At 32.8% G+C, this 22,323-nt stretch overlaps 1 protein-coding gene across 1 annotated transcript in view; it reads right to left on the reverse strand.

The window, feature by feature from the left end:
- The window catches only part of LOC118186862 (uncharacterized), a 116,879-nt gene that overhangs the window by 11,107 nt on the left and 83,449 nt on the right, over positions 1-22,323 (reverse strand). Inside the window, exon 21 of the mRNA XM_085825154.1 lies at positions 20,846-20,922. Coding sequence (XP_085681280.1) covers positions 20,846-20,922 — 77 coding nt within the window. The remainder of the gene's footprint in view (positions 1-20,845; positions 20,923-22,323) is intronic.

Consider the following 22,323-nt stretch of genomic DNA (forward strand, 5'->3'; position numbering starts at 1 on the left):
ATGTCTATACATATTAACAAAACTAAATAATAATAATAATAATAATAATAAATAAAATGCCTCATTACCTCTGGGATAAAATTGAAAATGAAACAATTAGCTTATTAGGGGATAATATAAATAAATTACTTTAAATAAGGCCAAACAGGCAGAGCATTTTTCTAGTTTAGTTGATTGTATCCCTGATGCCAGCCATCAAGAGCAGATATCAGTTCGTATGAGGTATCTTAACTCAGAAAATACAGAATTAGTGTTGAAGAAAGGTTATTAGTATTTTGGTTGCTGAAGTACAAACAACATTCTTATTAAAGACTTTAGGGGAAAATGGTTTAGATATTAGTAATTTCAGAGACCAATTATATGACAATGGTTCAAACATGACGGAAACATAGCGGTGTGCGCAAAAGAATTTCGGATATCAAACTAGAGCATTTTTTGTGCCTCACCGTTTGAACCTTGTCGAACAATGCTGCGAACAATTTATTCGGTGCAAAATGTTTTCGATTGTTCGAGAGCTACGAGGTGGTTGATCCGTATAGATGCAATAACCCCGTTAAAATTTTGATTAAGAGAGGCTTTTGATGCCCTCTATGAAACAACCGAAAATTTTTTTTATAAACGCTACAAAAAATCAGACCACATCTTTAGGGAAAAAAAATCAAAAATTTAATATTATATATATAGTAGTTTTATGGTATAAAATACTGAACAAAGTTAATGTTGTTAGCAATATTCTCTAAACTAAAAATTTTAATATTTCTCAGACTTCTGAAAGTTTAAATAAATTAAACTTGATTGATGCCAGCCATCAGGAGCAGATATCAGCTTACATGAGGTTAAAAAAGGCTCAGATCTATAATCTGATTTTATCAGATCTATAATCAAGTTTATAGATCTGTTAAAGGCTTCAATAATAAAGGCCACAGAAAGTAAAGAACTGGCATCTTCTTTAGATATTGATACAAATTTTAAAAGCCAAAAAACATTAAGACTTCCGAAATAAAAAAAAAAAAAAATCTTTTACAAAGGCCAAGTGAATACGACATGAAGTAAACTTTATAGTATTTTTTTTGGGGGGAGGAGGATTTTAGATGTTGCAATATCATCTTTAAGTGAAAGGTTTGATCCCTTTTCTTCAAATTCAGAAGATTTTAAATTTTTATGGAATATTTCTGATTTCACTAAATACGTTGAACAAGATCAGCTCAATTTATGTCAAAAACTGCAAAAAGCATTAATTGATAAAAATCAAAGCTATATAAATATTGTAATGTAGATCTTTTGCATGAACCACAGTTTTTCAAAACTTTTGGAGAAAATCTAGCATTGCCGGCTGAAACTCTAAGCTACATATTTGTCAACAATTTAACTCACTCCTTTCCTTATATTTATATTACTTTACGTATTTTATTAACAATTCCAGTCTCAGTAACTACAGCAGAGGGATCATTTTCAAAACTGAAAATAATTAAAAATTACCTGAGATATACCATGGGTCAAGAAAGATTGGCAAATTTTGCAATTCTTTCCATTGAAAGTGATATTTTATAAATATTAGATTTACTTATAAATCAATTTGCAAAAAACGAAGCCCAAAAATTTCAATTTCTGTAATTTTACTCATTCCAAATATTGAAACTATTTTGCTTCAGTTCATTTGTTTATTATGTGTGATCGAACACAATTTATGTGAAAATGGATTTAAGGATTTAGGCCACTTGAGATGCTTTAAAGGTAGATTCAGCTCTTTCGAGCTTGCTGAAGGGTTGCTTTCAAAACAAACGCAAATCAATTTTATTGAACTTGTTAAAAACAATATTTTTCTTTTTGAAACACAAAAAAATATTCAAAAATGGTGTCCTTGAAGTGGGATCCTCATTTTCTGCAGAACCAATTGTTGTTGATCAAGTAGTCAATATTTAAAAAAACAAAGAATGTTTACTGCAAAAATTCCATTTTTTAAACGCGGATTTCTGAGAAAATAAGAATTATTTAAAAAATCGTGGGCACTTACTGCTTCCAAAGATAATGTGTCTGAAAATACATATACAAAGTTTGAAGTGAAACAGATCAAAATTAAATTATATGCAATGTACGTCCACGTGAAAAACATAGCTTCGAGTACAAAGCGTTTTAAAATTTTTAAGAATTTAAATCTAAAATGCATTACAAAAAATCTACCTTTTGCCATTTCTCACCCAATTTCTGTGTCATACAGTTAGTTGCCCCTTCAATTTAGTATTTTAGTTAGCTTTATGGAATTCTTAACCCTTAATGTGTTAATAAATAATTAAAACTAAATATTATTTATTTGTCTACACTTCTACATATCTCTCTTTAGCTTTATGTTTCCCAATATTTAACTCATTAGATATGTAAATTAATTTGTTTTTAATTTTAAGATAATAAATAGTGTTAAGCAGTATATTTGGTATTCAATGCATTAAGCATTTAATTTAGCTTCGCTTGCAATGTTATTTTCATAATATAAATATATAATTCTTCAATAAATATGTTTGAGAGTGGGTTTTAACAAAACTCAAAATGTTTGCACATTTAGAAAAATTAAAAGATAAAATGTATAAAGGCACACGCTATATACATTTGCATGACGGCGGCGATTAGGCTTGGAGGAGACCTGGTCCCAAGTCCTGTAAAAATTGCCCATGTAGCTTTGGAAAAAATTAGGTCTCAAAATTTTAGCTCCTCAATGTTAATTGAATTTGATATCTTTTTATTAATATATCTTCTTTTATTAAACACACTGGATACCTTCTTTCAGAATTTGAAATTTAGGTTCAATCCAAATAAAATTTGGAAATTTTTTTATGATTTGTTTAAAAATTTTATTTTAAATAATGCTTGTAAACTTTTCAAAAACAATTTTAAATTCTAACATTTTAAAATTTTTACCAACATCTTAAAATATTTGTATTTCTAGCCATACCTGGAAAAAAATATGAGTTGTTTTATTCAAAATTCCCCAAGATATATGTGAATTAATTTACTGGTGTGTTCTGAAATTTGGCATATTTGTTACAGGCAATACTAATGTCAAATGGGGTTTATATATCTTTATTATAATCTTCAATGAACTGCAACAGTTACTTTGAACCTTAAATTTTCAAATCAACTTTTACTGAGGATCATTCATAGGGAATTTCTTTTCATTTTTATTAATAATGCCTAATAAATATGTATTTATAATATAAGAAAAGCTTTTTTTTAATTTGTAAAGAATATAAATCAAACATTTAACGACTTTTTTTGCCACCCAACTGGTATAATGGTGGGTGAAGCTGACTGCTGTACTGAAGAGTCTGGGTTCGAATCCTGGAGAAGGCATGGATGTTTGTAAATATATCGTGTCAGTACAACATGGACGCACTCTAAATATGCAGCGAGCTGAAAGTCCTCTCATGAGGTTGGTGGTTGGGGAAGAGTAGTGGGAGATCCTCAGACCCATCCCCAAGGGTACTCCTTCGAAAATTTTCAGCCTCTCCTGTACTACATATAAAACTAAACTGCAGAAGTTGGGATGCTAATAATACATAAATGATTAATGCTTTTTTTTTACAAAACAGGAGTTACTCTTTCAAACCAAGAACACAACATCATGTATGATGAAACATACATAACAGAGTTAACTGCATGGCATATTATTATTCCAAAAGGACTCAGCTTTACATTAATTTTAATTCACAAGCTAAATATGTAACGGTTGAAAATGTTGAAGAAATTCCCAAACACCAAAAAGCAGATCTGACTCCCAAACAATATTAGGAGCTGAAATAGATAAATTCAATTGCATTGAAGCAAATGAAGCTCTTTAACATATCACAGAGGGAAAAAAGTACCATTTATAGTCTAAGTGTTCTTAAAATGATTAAAATTGAATGATACATGTTGCTTTTTTAATGATGATTTTCAATCTTGAGAATCTAAAATGATGGCTAAGTGCACTCGGCATTTGCTTATTATCACTACGGACAATCTTGAGAATTACTAAAATGATGGCTAAGTGCACTCGGCATTTGCTTATTATCACTACGGACTTCAAGAGCAGAAAAAGACACCATTTCAAAGCAAGATGTTCATATGCTGCCCATTTTTTCAAGTGTTACACTGTCCTATGAAGCAGATGGTATGCCATTCAGAAATATGAGATAAAAATTCACAAATTTTGTATTCTTTTTCAAATTTTGCATATTTTTTTCAAATTTTGTATTTTTAATTACAATTATACAAACAACAGGCAAATTAAAATTTATTTATTGATTAGAATGTCCACATGCAGTTACAAAAGTTTTGGAATTTTTTTTTACAATCAAACACTATGTCATACAGATCCAATCTACAATACAATGACTAACTATCCATGACTTACAACTAACATTAGACATCTCATACATGCCATTGTGACTGCAACATTACAAAGGACAGCCGATCCCCCCATATTGCATGTGATGCAATTACTTAATAAAGTAATTTTAAGCACTTTGAGGTGATAAGTTAGTTTACAAAATAAGACACATTCCAAAGAACATCTGAACTGAGATCATACAACCTTCAGTGGGTCATTTTTGATATGATGGGCAGTGATCACCATACAATAAAGAAATACTTCAATATTAAAGACATTTTCACTTGAGTCTGAGTGAAGTTGATGTTTATGATGGCACATCTGTTGAGCATTTTATCATTATGATATAAAAAACATCCTATCAAAGAATACTCATTTTGATGGCATAATCCAAAATAGGGACTAAATTTTGAGTAAAAGGTTTGTTACTCTGCATGCTTCTACAAGACATTCACATACAACATACACTTTTCATTTCCAGTAATAAGCAGGTTCACGAAAGCACAAAAAAAAAAAAAAAAAAAAAAAAAAAAAAGTAGATTTTTAGTCAGTTATGATTCTGCAACAACAAAGACACCAAAGAAACAAACATTACACACAGATAACTATACAGTTAGATGACAGACTGATTAACTAAACAGTCATTCTGCAAATGATAAACTAGCTGGATGGTCTGGCATTTTACAATTAATTGCTGATTTAATCTCACCGTCCACCAAATTTCAAGCATTACAATTCTATAATTTGACACACTTATTGACAGTCTGGTGATAATTTCCAAAAAACCTAGGACAGGATCAATATAAAAATCATATATCACACTAACTTTTTTAAATTTTAAAAAGAGTAATAGTACGAGAAAAACTGTCAAGTCTTGATTATCTAATTTTCTTTATACAAAGATAAATATATATCAATACACACACACATTACCATACATTAGAGACAAAAATTGCAGAATCATTGATGTAATTTAAATACTTCATAATTGAGGTGCCATTTCAAAAAAGGCCCCAGAAATTCTCAAGTCATTGCAAACATATTTTACTGAGTGTGATCAAATGTGCATAGAAAACTATACATTACATGAGAAAGTTGACATGGCAACGCTACGTTCCACAAACAATGAGAAAGTGCGTCAACAGACAACATCCGCAAGTAATTTTTTATGCTTGTATCCCAAAGTGGATTAAGTGATGTGGCATACCTGCTTGCTGGTGCTTGTGGCAATGTATTCTGCTGAACAGCAGGTGTTTCTCATGAAACAATACTGAATTAGTGGTTCTATTTAGGCATGCCATCAAATGTTTAGGGAACGATTTCATGACTAACAAAGACCATCGAAACACTGCATACAAAATTTAGTGAATAAGTTGGAGACCAGTGGAATAGAGTTGGATCAACATGGCAAGGAATGCAACTGTTGTAGACAAAGTGAATGATGTAAGACACCAACTGTTGGTATCTCCCACAAAGGTTCTTTAATATTTACCACATGAAAGTGGAATGTCATGAAGCATGTGCCAAACAGTAGTGAAAAAAGCTGGCTTTATACCTATCCACGCTGGCTTAACAATTCATGACATTAAAGAGACTGTCAATGATAAACACATTACATTTTGCTGTCGGTATCAGCAATTTCTTGCTGAGAAGCCAGGAATATTGCAGTATACATGGTTCAGTGATGAGGCTTGGTTCCACCTATTTAGCTAAATAAACTTCCAAACCACACATTCATAGGAAAGTGAAAACCAGCACTGTTTGAGGAATCCTTTCATTCACAAAAGTTCAATGTGTTTTGTGCATTATCACAGCAGCACATAATAAAGCTTATTTTTCTCAACTCTTCTGGGACAAGCTTACATAGAATGGTTTCAAGAACTTGTGAACCAGTTAGACAGTCAGCAACTGACAATTGGTTGATACCAACAAAGACAGGACAACATGCCACACTTCTCAAGTAAGTATACATAAGATGGAATCATTTTTCACTAACAGAATCATTTTAAAAGATTCACCAGATTTGACCTCATCTGACTTTTTCCTGAGGGATAACCTGGGGGGGGGGAATGCAAGCACAAATGAAGCACCCTTGATGATGAGTTATGTCAGAGCATCCCCTCCAAGCAGTGATACCTGAGATTTTGGCAGCATATTCATGAACTTGCAACATCATATTGATCTGTGTTTAGAAGCTGAGGAAAGTCATTTCCAGCGCTGCTTTGAATTACTTTCATTTTTCACACATACAGGCATGCCATGCTCATATTTCATTTTTTCTTTACACTATAATTTCTGGAGCCCCTTTTGAGTGGGCAACCTAATAATTTGAAGAACTCAATAATTCACCAACCCAATAATTTTATGTATATGATTTTAATTTATTACATCTTGAAAATTGGAGAAATTTTACCAATCTGTCAAGTAAGAAAATATAAGGTAAATGAAATTACCTTGTATCTAGAGAGAAAAGAGTGATTTTTAAAATAAAATATTCACTTACAAATTCAATTCTGAAATTAGATAACATTTGCTATGGAAACATCCTACTGCTTATTGTTGCTCTTTAAGCTGAAAGAAAATTATGCACCGATGCATTACAATGTACTATTTTTTAAGATTTTTGTAACCGGATTCAACAATTAAAACAGCTAATTTTCAAGTTAGTTACTCTTTTATACAAACTACAAGTTAGTATTCAATCATGTTAGTCATGTCTTTTATACAATCCTCACACATGCACACCCACACCCACACACACACACACACACACACACACACACCCATGGAGGGGAATTTCTAATTAATTATTGAAAATAAAGAATTGATTAATTATGGCCATTTATACAAGATGTATTCCTCAATGGGAGAAACCGATTTTCAGAAAAAGTGGTTTTATTTATGTTCCACTTGTCTAAAATCATAAAAATATCCATGCAGCCAGCCTGAAACTGAGACAAAACAATAATTGCATCTGTTAAACATAGAAAATGCCATGGTTCGCAAAACAAACATTTATTACTGAGATATGCAGAGATACATGCCAGGACATACAAGCAAGCAGAGATAAGCATAAGCACAGATAAATAAGTACAAGCAAGGATAAGCGGTTACAGAGGTCATATATATAACTTTACAACAGATCATGGTTTAACAAATCATAAACAAGACACAATAAATAATCGATCAAAAATAACATACAGAACGAGATTCCAGTTTCATAATAACTCGGACCTGGCTGAAAGCTAATGTATGTATCGGACGTGAGAGAAAGCTATACTTCCTTTTAACCAGTAAGAATGCGATTATAAATATCTCAACAGCATCCAATACATTTTTCTAAGATTTACTTAGGATTCTGGTTTCTGGTAGGCATGAAGTGAAGAATTCATAAAAAACTGTGAGAAGATATTCACAACACAGTTAAAGTGACTCTTAAACCTACATAAAGCACATTCCGGTGAACATGTTTTGTTGAATTTTTGTATATATGTTAGATGGACAAAAAAAGAAACTTCAATAAAAAATAAAAGTTCAAATTTGGACTGCCAGGAGAAAGGTGGCCCCTAAAGAACAAGAAATACAAATTGGAAACATAAGAATTTACTTAAGCATAGCTCTGTTTAATGTATACTCCATTTGTATCAATCACATGTTCAAAGCACATTAAAGCATGTTCAACAGTAGCAAGAAGGGTTTTTGAGGAATTGCAGAAATATGGCATATTATGCTTGCTTTCAGTTCAGGCAGAGTCTGCATACTCGCTGCTCAGACAAAATCTTTCAGAAATCTTCTTAACTAGAAGTCAAAGGAACTCAAGTCCAGAAAAGGTCAGGCAGTTAGAAAACTTCTTGAAATTGCCCAATCATCTTCAAAGTGAGCACAAAGCAGTTCCTTCATTTGTCAGCTAATATGGATTATTGCCCTACTAGCATGAAGATATACCATTAATATGGCAGAAATGTCTTGCTGCTGCAGAAGCTTGTAGTAATGGGCACTCATAATGCAATACCATTTACAGCCTTGAGGAGTACCGAAATAAAATACAGTCAGAGACGGAGTAAGCAGTAAAACCACACTAAATAGTCACATAATGCACAGCCTGTTTGTGCACAACACTGGGACTTCCTATATGTGGTATCCTATACATATCATCCTATATGTGGTAGTTCTGAGTAGTTATAGCTCCATTCAATGTAAAATGCATCTCATCTGACCACAAAATATTTCCAAGAACCTGCATTGTGAATGACTATTCTCACACCAAACTGGGAAGTAAAATCAATACTCTAATGTTGGTCTTGAGGGTGCAGCTTTAGCACCATGTGGACCTTGCATGAATAGCACTTTAACCCCTTCCTTCTCCCTCGCGTCAAAACGATAGGGGTGAGGTTTCGCCCTCTATTTCTCGTGCCTGTGATTTTTTCGGGCTGGAGATTTCAAAAGCAACGTGCTAAAAGGATTAAAACCTATTCATTTCTTTTGCCTGGAAAAAGTTTTATTTCCAATTTTACACACCAGATGGCAGTAACAGAATAATATTTTATGAGATTAGAGATAGTTTATTTTAAACTAGATGTCAGCACTAATCAAACATGTATTTATGCTATGTGTTTTGTAATTTTATCATTAGCTCAGTCACATACTTAGTCTCGTTGTGAATGCACGTGGTTTCTGTTCTTTGATAAAATATTATTATATTTTTATTCTGTACATTATGGAGTCAGGTAGTGAATTGGATTCTGATTTTAGTATAAATGGATCTGCAAGTGATTCTGAAATAACTGATTTTTACGAGAGTTCGGTTAGTGAATCTGAGAGCAGTGATGATGGATCTGTACTGTTGCTTGGATAAGCATGGACTAAAATTGTGTCTACTTCAGCAGATCATGCACCCCCCCCATTTTAAATTTTGGGGAACACTAAACGTAAATATAAATTTTGATCCAAGTTTTGGTGTCTTACAATATTTTAAGTATTTTGTGAGTGACAATTTAGTGGATCTCATCATTTCAAAAACAAACAGATAGGGCAGAACAATGCCAAAATTCTTCAGAATTTTGCCAATCCAAAAATAGAAAACCTTGATACCTGTCACAAAGGAAGAGATTCTTAAATTTCTCAGAATAGTTATTTTACATGGAGCAAAAAAAATTCTATTTCAACACCTTTTTTCAAAAGCATAATGCCTTTTAAAAGATTTTACGAAATACACAAGTTTCTGCATTTTGTAGATAATGAAGCTTTTGATTGTAACACACATCCAAATCCCAAGCTGCATAAAATATGGCCAATGTGACAGCACCTGAATAAAATGCTTCAAAGAGCTGTAATTCCTAGACATGATATTGTAATTGATGAAACCCTCATGCTTTTCAAAGGTCGTTTAGGATGGCGACAATATATACAGAAAAAATCCCATTTTGGAGTAAAATAATACTTGTTATGTGTATCAAGTTCAGGATATATATGGTGACAAATTACATACACTAGAAAAGGTACGGTTTTTAATGCAAAATATAAAGATCTGCCCCAATCAATTTAAGTTGTGATGTAACGTATCAAGCCTCTGCTGAAACAAGGATATTGTCTGATAACAGACAATTTTTTTATACCTCATCAGAATTGACAGACATGCTTTTAAAATTTCAAACAGACACTTATGGAACTGTAAAACTAAACCGAAAAGAAATGCCTCAAGAATTAGTAAAAAAGAGAATCGCAAAAGGTGAAAATGTTGCTTTTCGTTGAGGTAAAGTTCTTGCCATGAAAAGGAAAGATAAGAAAGATGTTACCATGCTATTTACAGTTCACACAAATGACATGATAGATGTACAGTGTCATAACAATGTTGTCAAAAAACCTACAATTGTCACAGATTACAATAAAAATATGGAAGCGGTATATATTGTAGACAAGTATCTTGGAGATTACTCTAGTGCATGAAAAAGAGGAAAGAAATACTATAAGAAAAAATTTTTTCATTTGTTAGACCAAACTATTTTGAACTCATAACTTATTTACAAAAAACAGGACAGAAAAAAATCCCATTTGGTGTTTCATTTATCTTTAGTAGATGAACTCTTATATATCAGTCATCAGACACCATTTCAAAAAGAGGCCAGCCAAGCTTGGAGGATAATCCAAACCGTTTGATTGAAAGACATTTTATTAGACAGATACCCCCAATGGATAAGAAACAGCAACCATCAAGAGAATGCAAAGTTTGTTGCTCCAGAAGAGATGAAAACAATAAGAGATGTAGGAAGGAAATTTGGTACTACTGTCCACGTTGTGACATTGGCCTTTGCATATCATGCTTTGAAATTTATCACACAAGAAAAAATTACTTTATTTATATTATGCATAAGTTTAATAAAATTCTCTTTTAATGTTTAAAACACATATTTCTGAAATTTTCCTGGCTTCCTGGAAAACTAACAATCAGTCAAAATAAACCTGAATGTTGGCTTTACCTAAAATATTATATTTTAAAAATTTCAAGCTAAAAAAAATCTAGAAATTGAAAATGAATGCATATATTGTACATACATTTATTTCTATACAATTTTCTTCAATAAAAAAAATAGGCACTTTTATGACATTTTCTTGAAAATTATCCAATCGTTAAGGGGTTAAAATGGATTTCAGAACTTTTCACAGCATAGATTAAGGGACAGACCAATCATATGACACTACTCATGAAAAATACTGGAAGCAGTTAATTTTCTTTATGCACACCTTTTCACCTAGTGGTCAAAATTGAAACCATTATTTTTTACTGCAGCTTTCTTTTCTTGTTGGCCCATATAACATATATACCAAGTTTTAACAAAATATGTCAACCAGAACAAGCTCTACATAAGTCTGGTCTGAGTAAGCATTTGAGTAAAACCAAAAAGATGGATGAACAAAAAACAACAAGAGCGAATGTAAAATTTAGAACAAACAACAAACTGGAAAGATTCTACAGAATCATGTCCAAAACAACCGAAAGAAAAAATAATACTACATTACAAGAAAAAGACTATTTTGACATCTAAACAATACAGTGAAACCTCTGTACAACAACCATGTTCAGTTCCACACAATCTGATCATCCATAGAAATGGTAACACTTGAGAATATTACTATTATTAGGAGTGGGGATTATCAACTTACAGAACTAATTAGACCTACTCATTGCTCATGATGTCTATTTAAGCAACATAGTGGAGATGTGACAGTATATTGGTTTATTAATAATGTAATATCAATAAAATTACTAATGAATTACAATGCTGGGCACTTAAATAATGAACCAATGAAATAATTAAGTTTGCTAACTTGATGAAATATCATTCCAAAATCCATTTGGATGATTGTTTTTAATGACATCTATATATATGGAGAGAATAAAGAACTCTTTTTTCCATACTAGTTATAAAATAGATTTTTTTCGTGATGTCTGAACGAATGTGTCTTGCGTAACTCAAAAACGATTAGCCGTAGAACATTGAAATTTTGTACTTGAAACTGATATAACAGCTAGTTGTGCATCTCCCTTTTTACTGCACTCTCGGCAATACTAAGCATGTGTGTGCGTGTGTATATATACAGTACAAAGTCCGTAATCCGGACTCGTTGGGACTTCGCCGATTATGGATTATAGATCATCAATTTAAATCTGGTAAGATGGCATGCAGAAATTACACAATTAAAAATATGAAACTGTAATTTACGAAATAAAGAGCAATTATGATCTAAAGGGTATCAAAATTTCCAAAAAAAAAAAAGGCTTAATATTTATTTGTTTACTTTATTAAACATTTCTTTCAATGTAAGTTGTTTAAGTTGCTTCGTTTTTTGTGCTAATACTTTTTCTTTAATTCTATAAACAGACATAATTTCTTGTTCAGTTACAAAGTTCCACTGTTCAAGTCCTGTAATTGCTGTGTCGAGAATAGCGACTAACTTGTCAATTGAAATTTTTTCATTTTCAATAACCTCTCTGTCACTTTCTTCACTATCGGAAGCTCGCATGGGTAAACGGTTTACTGACTTTACGCGCATGCGTAGTGGATGCGTGCATTAAACGCGCATGCATAAATGCTTTACGCACATGTGTAAATGCATTACGCGCATGTGTAAGTTTCTGGCTTTGAGGTCCGGATTATAGATCATTCCGGATAATAGACGTCCGATTACGGACTTTGTGCTGTGTATATATATATATATATATAAAGGCTGCACGAGGGGGTGGATGTGTATATATATATTTATACCCTTCCGCTGCTTTTATTTCCGCAGCTGTTGGTTGAACTCATATGCTCCAATTACACAAGTGTTTAAACAATAAAAACATTCAAATTTTGGCAATGTCAAATTAAAAAGAATTATTAATTTTTGACAAATAACGAAATCTAAATTTAATTGCTATCTCCCAGTTCCTATACTTATATTTGGAAACGTTTTATACTCATTATAAAAAATACAATTATAAGAAGTTTGACATCCAAATGACAAAAATTGATAGGGATATACAATTCCAAAATTTGCAACTTTTGATGAAATTTTCAACTTACCTAGAGGGACTGGTTAATTAAGTTACAATAATTCAAAGAAATAAGTTTAAGTGAAATGCAGCAAAAATTGTGTATTATTTAATAGGCAGTACAAAAAAACCATGCGGTATCCAAATCAGATTTTTTGAAATATTTGAAGTCCACAAAGTAAATCTTACTATTTCTTTGATTATGACTTCCTTATTTTAACTTATTTATATAACATAAAGTTTCTTTCCAAAAAATAACTGGTACTTTGTCCCCAGTTTTTCTTGCATCTTTAAAAGTATAAGCACACCTTATAAATACATCTTTCCACTCATCTTCGATTTTCATTTTCTGGCCATTCTTTGAATATCATATCCAAACTGTTTATTCTGCTCGTTCACATATTGTAGCTCGTAGTTATAAATGTCACATCTGATTACACATCCACCTCTTACAATTGCTTTTTATATTTGAAAATATAACACAAAATTTATGCTTTAAAATATCACACTTTTTTTAGCCCCCAGAATTATTTCCTTATACTGAATGGTAATCCTATATCAATGATAGCCTATATCATGATCTACGACATGCATGTCATAAGTGATACGTGAATCTGTTTCAGCAACATGCATTTTTTATGCCTTTGCTAGAGGAAAAAATGGCATAAAACACAAAAATTGTGTTGCACTTACCTTAGATGTGTTTGAATGGATTACAGACAGGTGCTTCTAAGTAGTAAACGGAGGTACTAAGCCAGCAGAAGTGATGTAACAGAAAACGGCTATGGCCACTGTTAAATCCCTTTAAAGCCAAATGGTGCTATCATCGCTACTGTTTACAAAAGAATTTGGGATTGATTTAATGGCGAAGCAGAGAGTAAGTGTGGAAGCCTGAGTGTCTTTCACAAATTAGTAAAATAAAGATGATGATAGGAGGGCTGTAAATTAAGTAATGGCAACATAGGCATAAATCAATTTTTAATGAACTTACAAGTACAATTGCATTACATTCCTTCTATGTAATCACCAGCAAAGCTTATAATCTTTTGCCAAATGTTGGGAAGTCGTTGTAGACCAGTGGCAAGTTGCTGATTGTTGACGTGAGCGACCGAGCTCCCTACTGCATGGAGTACAGATGAAACATCATGAAATCAGTGATCTCGGATGGGTTCTTTCAACTTCGGAAACAGATCGAAGTCACAAGAACTCATGTTGGGTGAGTAGGGAGGATGTTCCAGGATTTTCCACTGCCACCGTCGCCAAAGGGGAGTGGCATTGTTTGCGACATGGCAATGAGCGTTGTCATGAAATACAATAGGGAGATTGTTGTGCAATAAACATGGACGTTTACGCTGTATAGCTGGACACAGATGGTGTTGTAGAAATCAGCAATGGTAATCTACATTGGCAGTTTGTCCTTCAGGTACAGCATGTGTAAAAATCACACTGTCCCAGTCGTATGCCATAATCAGCAAAACCTTCATCCGACTGGATTCCTGTCGAAATTTCTGTAAACATGGCAAAACTTAGTGATGCCATTCATTTGATTGACTCTTTAATTCAGGCTCATAGGCTCATGCCCATGTCCCATCAATGGCGACAATACGCTGCAGAAATGAGTCTCCTTCATTGCAGTATCTCTCCAAGTGGGTGCCAGCCAGTGCATACCGGTGCCATTTCTATACTTCAGTTAGTCGATGTGGAACCCAGCGGGAAGCAATTTTCCTCATGTTGAGAGATTTCTTCATTATGCGCCACACCGTTTGATGACTCAGACCAACTTCTAAGGATAATTCTCAGACAGTCCATCGGTGGTCTATAGCAAGGAGACCGCTCAGGATGTCAATCTGCTTTTGAGGAAAGGAGGGCCAACCTGTGCATTGCAAATCCACAGTCTCATTCCGACCCAAACGAAACGCTTGAACCCATCGTGCTACTGTCCTATACGGTAAAGCATTTGTGCCACAGGCTTCCACTAATATTCGATAGCATTCTGTTGCATTTTTGCCACGGGCATCCTTGATTTTAAGCCACGACCGCTGATCACCTTTTGAAAACATGCTTTAGAGCGATGGAAACAAAACTCCTCCTCACTTTAACGCCACACAACAACTACCCCTCTAAGCAGATCGACTGCACTCTACACATCGACAGCAGCACCACCTCACCACTCCCATATCCTATTTGCACATGCCCGCCCTTCTGCGAGTTTCAAGGTTACGCTGCCACTATTTAATTTACAACCCCCGTATATTACAGTTTAGTTTGTTAATTAGTTTTAATTAAGAGTTACAGTCCATTGAATTAGCTGCACCAGCCACTGCCATCTTGGATCGCCTGACAATCGGTGACGTAGGGAGTTTGAATGACATCATATTTGATCATTTTTAATTTTTGTGGCAATGACAATATTTTTGTTTATACTATGAATCACATGTTTGAAATGACATCAAGTTTAATTTTCCTTAAATATTTTTAAGTATTTAATCTGCCATTATTTTTAATTGAATCCATTATTTATTTTAATAAAAAACCCTTTTCCATGAATTTTAAAAAGCTGGGTTTCGGAGCCCTAAACCTTTTGCATAAAAGTTGTACGCATTCATTAACGCAAAGCCCCACAAGACACTCAGAAAAACCCATGTTTCCCCCCTTTCCCCTTTATCTACTAGCAAAGGTAACCATGAGATCACTAAACTGGAAAACTGCACGTCTGCAAAAAAAAAATATCAAATATGATGTCTTCAAACACACCTACATCACTTTTGGTTATCATGTAATCCAAGATGGTGACAGCCATGCTCCTTTTCTATGACGTTACTTCTGCCGGTTGAGTACCTCTGTTTACTACTATTCTACACGTAACACTGTACAACTACGGTTAAGGTACAGCCTCTTCTGAATTTTGACACATTGAGCTCAAAAGGTTCCCCTCACTGTCCTAAATACTGTATAAATATGAGTATTGATGTTTATTTATGTCTTCACAATCTACAAGGTGATCATGAAAGATTTAACTCCATCTAAAAAATCAGTAATTTAACCATTTTTCATAAATGGGAAAGAATTTTTCCGTAATTTATATTGTATGGTGAAATAAAATGGTCTCTTTTTCTCTACCAGTTATTTCTTTCGCATATTTTGTTAGCTTTTGAAACATATTTGTAATTATATTCTAAAGCTACTGAGACTAGCATCTACAAAAATTATTTATTAGGAATAAGAAAAAAAGAAAATTTAATTTTATGCCGCATTTAAAAATACCAATATTTTAATAATTTAGCAAACCCTTTCCAGAAGCTTGCTATAAGTTACAAGTCCCCCTCCTAAAAAAGAGGATTAAAGTCAGGCCTTAACAGAAGTTTATAATAGGAAAAATAAAAAAACTTGGGAATTTATTTGAATGCCATGGAGTAAACTCCTCTATTGGATATATTTCCTTATTTTCCTTAATTTAATTCAAATGCATATGATAAGAAAAAGGGGATAAGAAGGAAATTTGAAATGCAAAAAAAAAAAAAATTAGTTTGCCCTATGTGAGGAAAATGAAATTAATTGCAACTGTCATTTGTTAGCAATATTTTCTCTCTCTCTCTTGCACATACATCCAAAACATGCACACACACAGATAAAAAATAATAAATAAATAAATAAATAAAATAATAAAATATACCCACCACCATTTATTTTATACTTTACAAGTTTGCTTCAATTTCACTTTTAATATATTAAAAAAATTTTCAAATATACAAATTCTATTTTTACACACAGGCTAATTGAAAAAGGTGGAATGCACAAAAAAAGTATATACAGTCAAAAGTCGTTAATTCGGACCTCAAAGCTAAAAACTTTCTGCGCATGTGTCGCGTTTACGTATGCGCATAGGCGTTTACACGTGCGCATAAAACCTTTACGGCTGCGAATATACGTGTGCGCATGCGTATTATACGTTTACACATGCGCGTTTAATGTATAACGGACAGTATAAGCTAAGCTAAAATTATCTAATTCAGCTAATGTCGCAGATTGCGTTGTTCCTTAATTCAAATTGGATCCGGCTTATTATTTTTTGCAGACTGTTAGAGCAATTTTATAAAAGTAAGCTTGAACTTTCGATTATGTCAAATAGAATTTCCGATATATATTTACTAATATGTAAAGGATCTACAAAACGAAAGTATGTTTCGATGTCCATTAAACAGAAAGTGGAATTGCTGCAAAAAATGGATAAAGGCATATCCTTTGATTATCTAATCATTCCGAAATATGTTTATCAATTTCACGCTGCTCTGCGGGGGAAGGGAAACAACGTGGCGTGCAATGAATTGTACGTTGATCTGTCAGCACTATCCTCATCTTCAGGGCAGATGTTTTTATTATATTTGGCTTATAATTCTTTACTAAATGTAGTATTTCATCTCGATGTACTCGGTCTTTGATATCATTTAAATCAAGTTCCTCGTCCTTATAATTCGCTTCCGATAGTAAAGAAAGTGACACAGAGATTATTGAAAACGAAAAAATTTCGATTGACAAATTAGTCGGTATTCTCGACACAGCAATTATAGGACTTGAACAGTGGAACTTTGTAACTAAACAAGAAATTATATCTGTTTAATAGAATTAAAGAGAAAGTATTATCACATGAAACGAAGCAACTTAAACAACTTACATTGAAAGAAATACTAATTCAGAAGTCAAACAACAAAAATCAGCGTTATATTTACAAAATTTTCACGGGACTAGTTTCGATGGTTTTACCGAACCACCATCTTCAGCTGCAAAACCGCAAATGAACAAGATAGGAAATAATGATTAGATAAGATAAGAAAACCTGGACAAGAATAAGCAAGTGGCACCATCTGTTGGTGAAACCAGAACTAAAACATAATTTCTTTAAAGGCCGAAGGCAAATTTGGATTGGAATTAGGATCGTTAACTAGAACAGAAAGATTTCTATGAATGTGAAATGCTTCTAGAAAATCCAGTTCTCTAATGGAAGATATTTTTTGAATAATTTTGGCAGCAGAAAAATTGAAAGTGTGATTTTCGGACCAACAATGTTGAGCAACAGAAGACTTCTGTGTTTCCTTTTTTCTAACATATGCCTCATGTTCTTTGACGCGAAATTTTAAGGCTCTCTTAGTTTGGCCAATGTAAATTAAACCGCACTGGCAAGGAATCCTATAAATACCCCAGGAATTCATATCCGGAATGGGGTCCTTGAGTATAGAAGTTGGAATTTTATTGATGGGAGAGTAAACAACCCGAAAGTTAAATTTTTGCAAAACATGTGCAACTTTATAGCTAATTGATGGAAAGAAGGGAATGACAACAGAATTTTTATAATCTCCTAAAATAAGAGTGTGGCTTTTATAGTGTGTTGAGATGAGAATTTTTTAACTGCTTGATTAATAATGTTGGGTGAAAAGCCCCTGTCAATAGCTATTGCTTTTAAATAATTTAGTTCTTCATCAAGGGCTAGTTTGGAGGAGCAAACTTGAAGAGCACGGAAAACATAGGAATAAAATGAAGCTAACTTTTGTTTAGTCGGATGACATGATTTAAAGTGTGGTGGAAGGCAAACCGATGAAGGTTTACGGTAAACTGTAGTACTGAAGTTGGATGTGTTACGTGTGACCAGAATGTCGAGAAACGGAAGAGAATTGCAAGTCTCAAGTTCAAAAGTGAACTGAATAGCAGGATCAATAGAATTCATTGTTGAAAGAACTCTATTTAAATCATCTTTATTACCTTCAAACAGGGTAAAAGTATCGTCTACGTAGCGGAACCATGCCGGGAAGTTTAAAGTTTCAAACAATTTTGATTCATAATAATGCATGTAGATATCAGCCAGGAGGGGACTGAGGGGGCTTCCCATGGCTAATCCCTCAGTTTGCTTGTAATATTTATTTTGGAAAACAAAATGTGTTTGTTTCAAACAGAGTTGAGTGAGAGAAATTAGCTCATCAATTTCGATGCAAGAGAAATGAAATTCGCGAAGTCTGGTTTCTAGACATCTTAATGCACCCTCCACTGAGACATTGGTGAATAATGATTTTACATCAAAAGAAACCAGGAGTAATTTACTAGGAGAAATGTTTTTAACTTTTTTTACAAACTCTATTGAATTTTTTATGGTGTAAATGTTATTGTCTAATAGAGTTGAAAATCTAGACACTAAATATTTAGCTAATGGATACGAGGCAGTACCTAAATTTGATACAATAGGGTGGAAAGGAATACCACTTTTATGAATTTTGGGAAGAGCATATAATTTGGCACAATTCGCAACAGATGGGATAAGCGAATGTTTTAAGTTGCTTGAAATGATTTGCGAAGATTTGATCGCAGTTTTTATTTTTGACAAGTCCGAAGGTGAAGGATCTTTAGGGATCGGATTATATGGTCCTTCGTTTAAGAGTTTAGTGACACCATCGATGTAAGTGTTCCTATCCATGACGACTATCTGGTCACCTTTGTCGGCCTTTGAAATAATAATATCCGGGTTAGAATGAATTTCACGCAGTGTAGCTCTTTCTCTCGCAGTTAGATTTGGTTTCAAAGGTTTATTATTGAATTTCACATTATGAGCGATAAGATGCCTAATCATTTCTTTCTGTGAATCTGAAACTTTACTGAACTTGAAAGCTTTTTCGAGAAGCATTTCACATTCATAAAAATCTTTCTGTTCTAGTTAACGATCCTAATTCCAATCCAAATTTGCCTTCGGCCTTTAAAAAAATTATGTTTTAGTTCTGGTTTCACCAACAGATGGCGCCACTTGCTTATTCTTGTCCAGGTTTTCTTATCTTATCTAATCACTATTTCCTATCTTGTTCATTTGCGGTTTTGCAGCTGAAGATGGTGGTTCGGTAAAACCATCGAAACTAGTCCTGTGAAAATTTTGTAAATATAACGCTGATTTTTGTTGTTTGACTTCTGAATTAGTATTTATTCAGCGTGTTATTGTGTCTTAATTGAAAGAAATAAATATTTAGCTAAAGAAAGTAAACAAATAAATATTTAGCTTTTTCTTTTTGTAAATCTTGATATCCTTTAGATCATAATTGCTCTTTATTTCATATATTATGGTTTCATATTTTTAATTTTATAATTTCTGCATGCCATCTTAACAGATTTAAACTGATGATCTATAATCCGGAAAAATCGATTATCCGGAATCGCCGAAGTCCCAACGAGTCTGGATTAACGACTTTTGACTGTAGTACCTATGAAGAAAGACAACTGGTTTCAGTTGTGAAAAGTTAGCACAGAAAACAAAATGATTGCTGCCAAATAAATCTCAGTCAATTTTTAAATATTTAAATATATTTTTATTGCAAAAGCTTAAAAAGATAAATGAATATATATAAGAGCGATTATCCTCTTGGAAAATGAGTATTCACTATTAAAATTATAACACTTTAACTAATTAGTGGCATGTAAACGTATTCAAAATAGAATATGTTTAGTGTTACTTTTATGTAACTATACTTTTCATATAAACTTATCACTTTAATGCCACATTTTCCATGAGCAATATTATTTTTTTAACATATTAAAACTGTTAAGATATCAGTGAATAAACAAGAAAATTATTTTATTTTGGAAGCTTTAGTGCTCAACATGTGTATTTTTAAAAATAAAATACAAAAAATTAGAATGTAAATAGCATTTTTACAATATACCAAAAGTTTTTTTTTTTTTTTTTTTTTTTTTTTAAGTGGTACTTTTTTAAATTAAATGAGGAAGGGGGTGGTTAAAAGGGCTGCCAGATCAAAAGTAGACTAAAAGGAAATTGGATTGTTCTTCCATTAAACTTTGTTAAATCTAAATAACATAAACAAAAAGATGCATAAAAAGGGAACTGGGCACATATTAACTGTTATAAAATAATATGAAAAGACCTACATCAGTATGGGATAACAACAATAATGCATACTTACACAGTTTTCTTCTTCGAAGTTTCACCAGGAAGATTTGGAAATCGAATGATAAGCTTGGCACCACCTAACTCAAATCCCTAAAAAAGATTAAACATTTAGGAATATAGTAATTTGTTTTAATACTATTCCATTCACATAAAGATGAATGAAACAGACGAGGGAAAAACATGAAATTAGAGCAGGAGCTACTGAATTTTGACAGAAAATTACAAAATTTCACTTGCTGGATTTTTTTAGTAGTTTAACTAATTACACGTATATTTTAAATAGCTATAACTGGTCATAAAACAGTTTAAAATTTAATTATTCTTGTTTTACAACATGTACTGGCTACGTGCATTTAAAATTTTAAATATTCAGTACTCATATTACTATTCCTACTCTTACAGTTACTATTAATTTCTTCTTATTATAGTTATAATAGAATTGTTTCACATAAATGTATTAAAAAAGGCTAAAAGGAAAGAAAAGGACACTCGGATTTTAAAGAATTTCAAGTGTATTTAATAAAAAAGACATGACCTAAAAGACAATTAAATTTACAATATTTACTCAAAAATAAGACCCAATTCTAGAATTTCCACTAAAATTCAGTAGTTTTAAGTAGAATTCAGGTTTGTAGTAGTTTAACTTCCCTTCTAATTTTCAATAAGAAAACTGAATATTTTCCCTTCTTTATTATACATAATTTCTGTACCAAATTCAAAATTTTTATAAACCTGTTAAAACGAATAAATAATAATAGTTTTCTAATTGTAAGCCTAAAGTTCATCCCTAACGCTGAAGATTTATTGTTATATAATACACTGGTTATCATAAATTAAGGAAAAATCACAAAAATCAGGATTAGTAAAAAAGTTACAGGTAGAATTTTATGAAACTTGCCCACAATATACAACACATAGTAAGGTATCAAATAACATAAAAATAAATTACCAGGCAATATGGTAGTACAGAAAGTAGCACATGTATAAAATGAACAAATCACAAATCGAAGGTGTCAGTTTGCTATAGAAGTACCTTCAATAGGGAATATGGTCGCCTCTAGAAGCAACACAGCACATACAGTGATGCATGATGCTTTCAATTATGTGGTCTATCAGTTCCATAGGAAGTGAGAGCCATTGCTCTTGCAAAGCTGTTGCAAGGGTCTGAGGGGGCAGACTGACGGCAGCTAGACGTCTTTCTAATCATCTCAAACTTCGATTGTGGTCGATAGGATTCAAGTCCGGGGATCGAGCTGGCCACAACATGTGCATAACTGTTTCCTGTTGAAGATAATCGTTTACGATACCCTGTGTGGTCTTGAGTTATCATCCTGTAGTAACAGGAAAGCATCACCTATTGCCCCGGCACATGGGCGCACATAAGCATCAAGGATTTCATCTCTATAAACCGGCGTATTCACGGTTCCCGTTGGAAAGACATGGAGGTCTGTGTGTCCACCCAAAGAGATGGCACCCCAAACACAGACACTG

The sequence above is a fragment of the Stegodyphus dumicola genome, chromosome 10 (assembly GCF_044657685.1).
Source record: "Stegodyphus dumicola isolate Sdum_Otavi_A_Nest chromosome 10, ASM4465768v1".
In the NCBI taxonomy this organism is placed as follows: Eukaryota; Metazoa; Arthropoda; class Arachnida; order Araneae; family Eresidae; genus Stegodyphus; species Stegodyphus dumicola.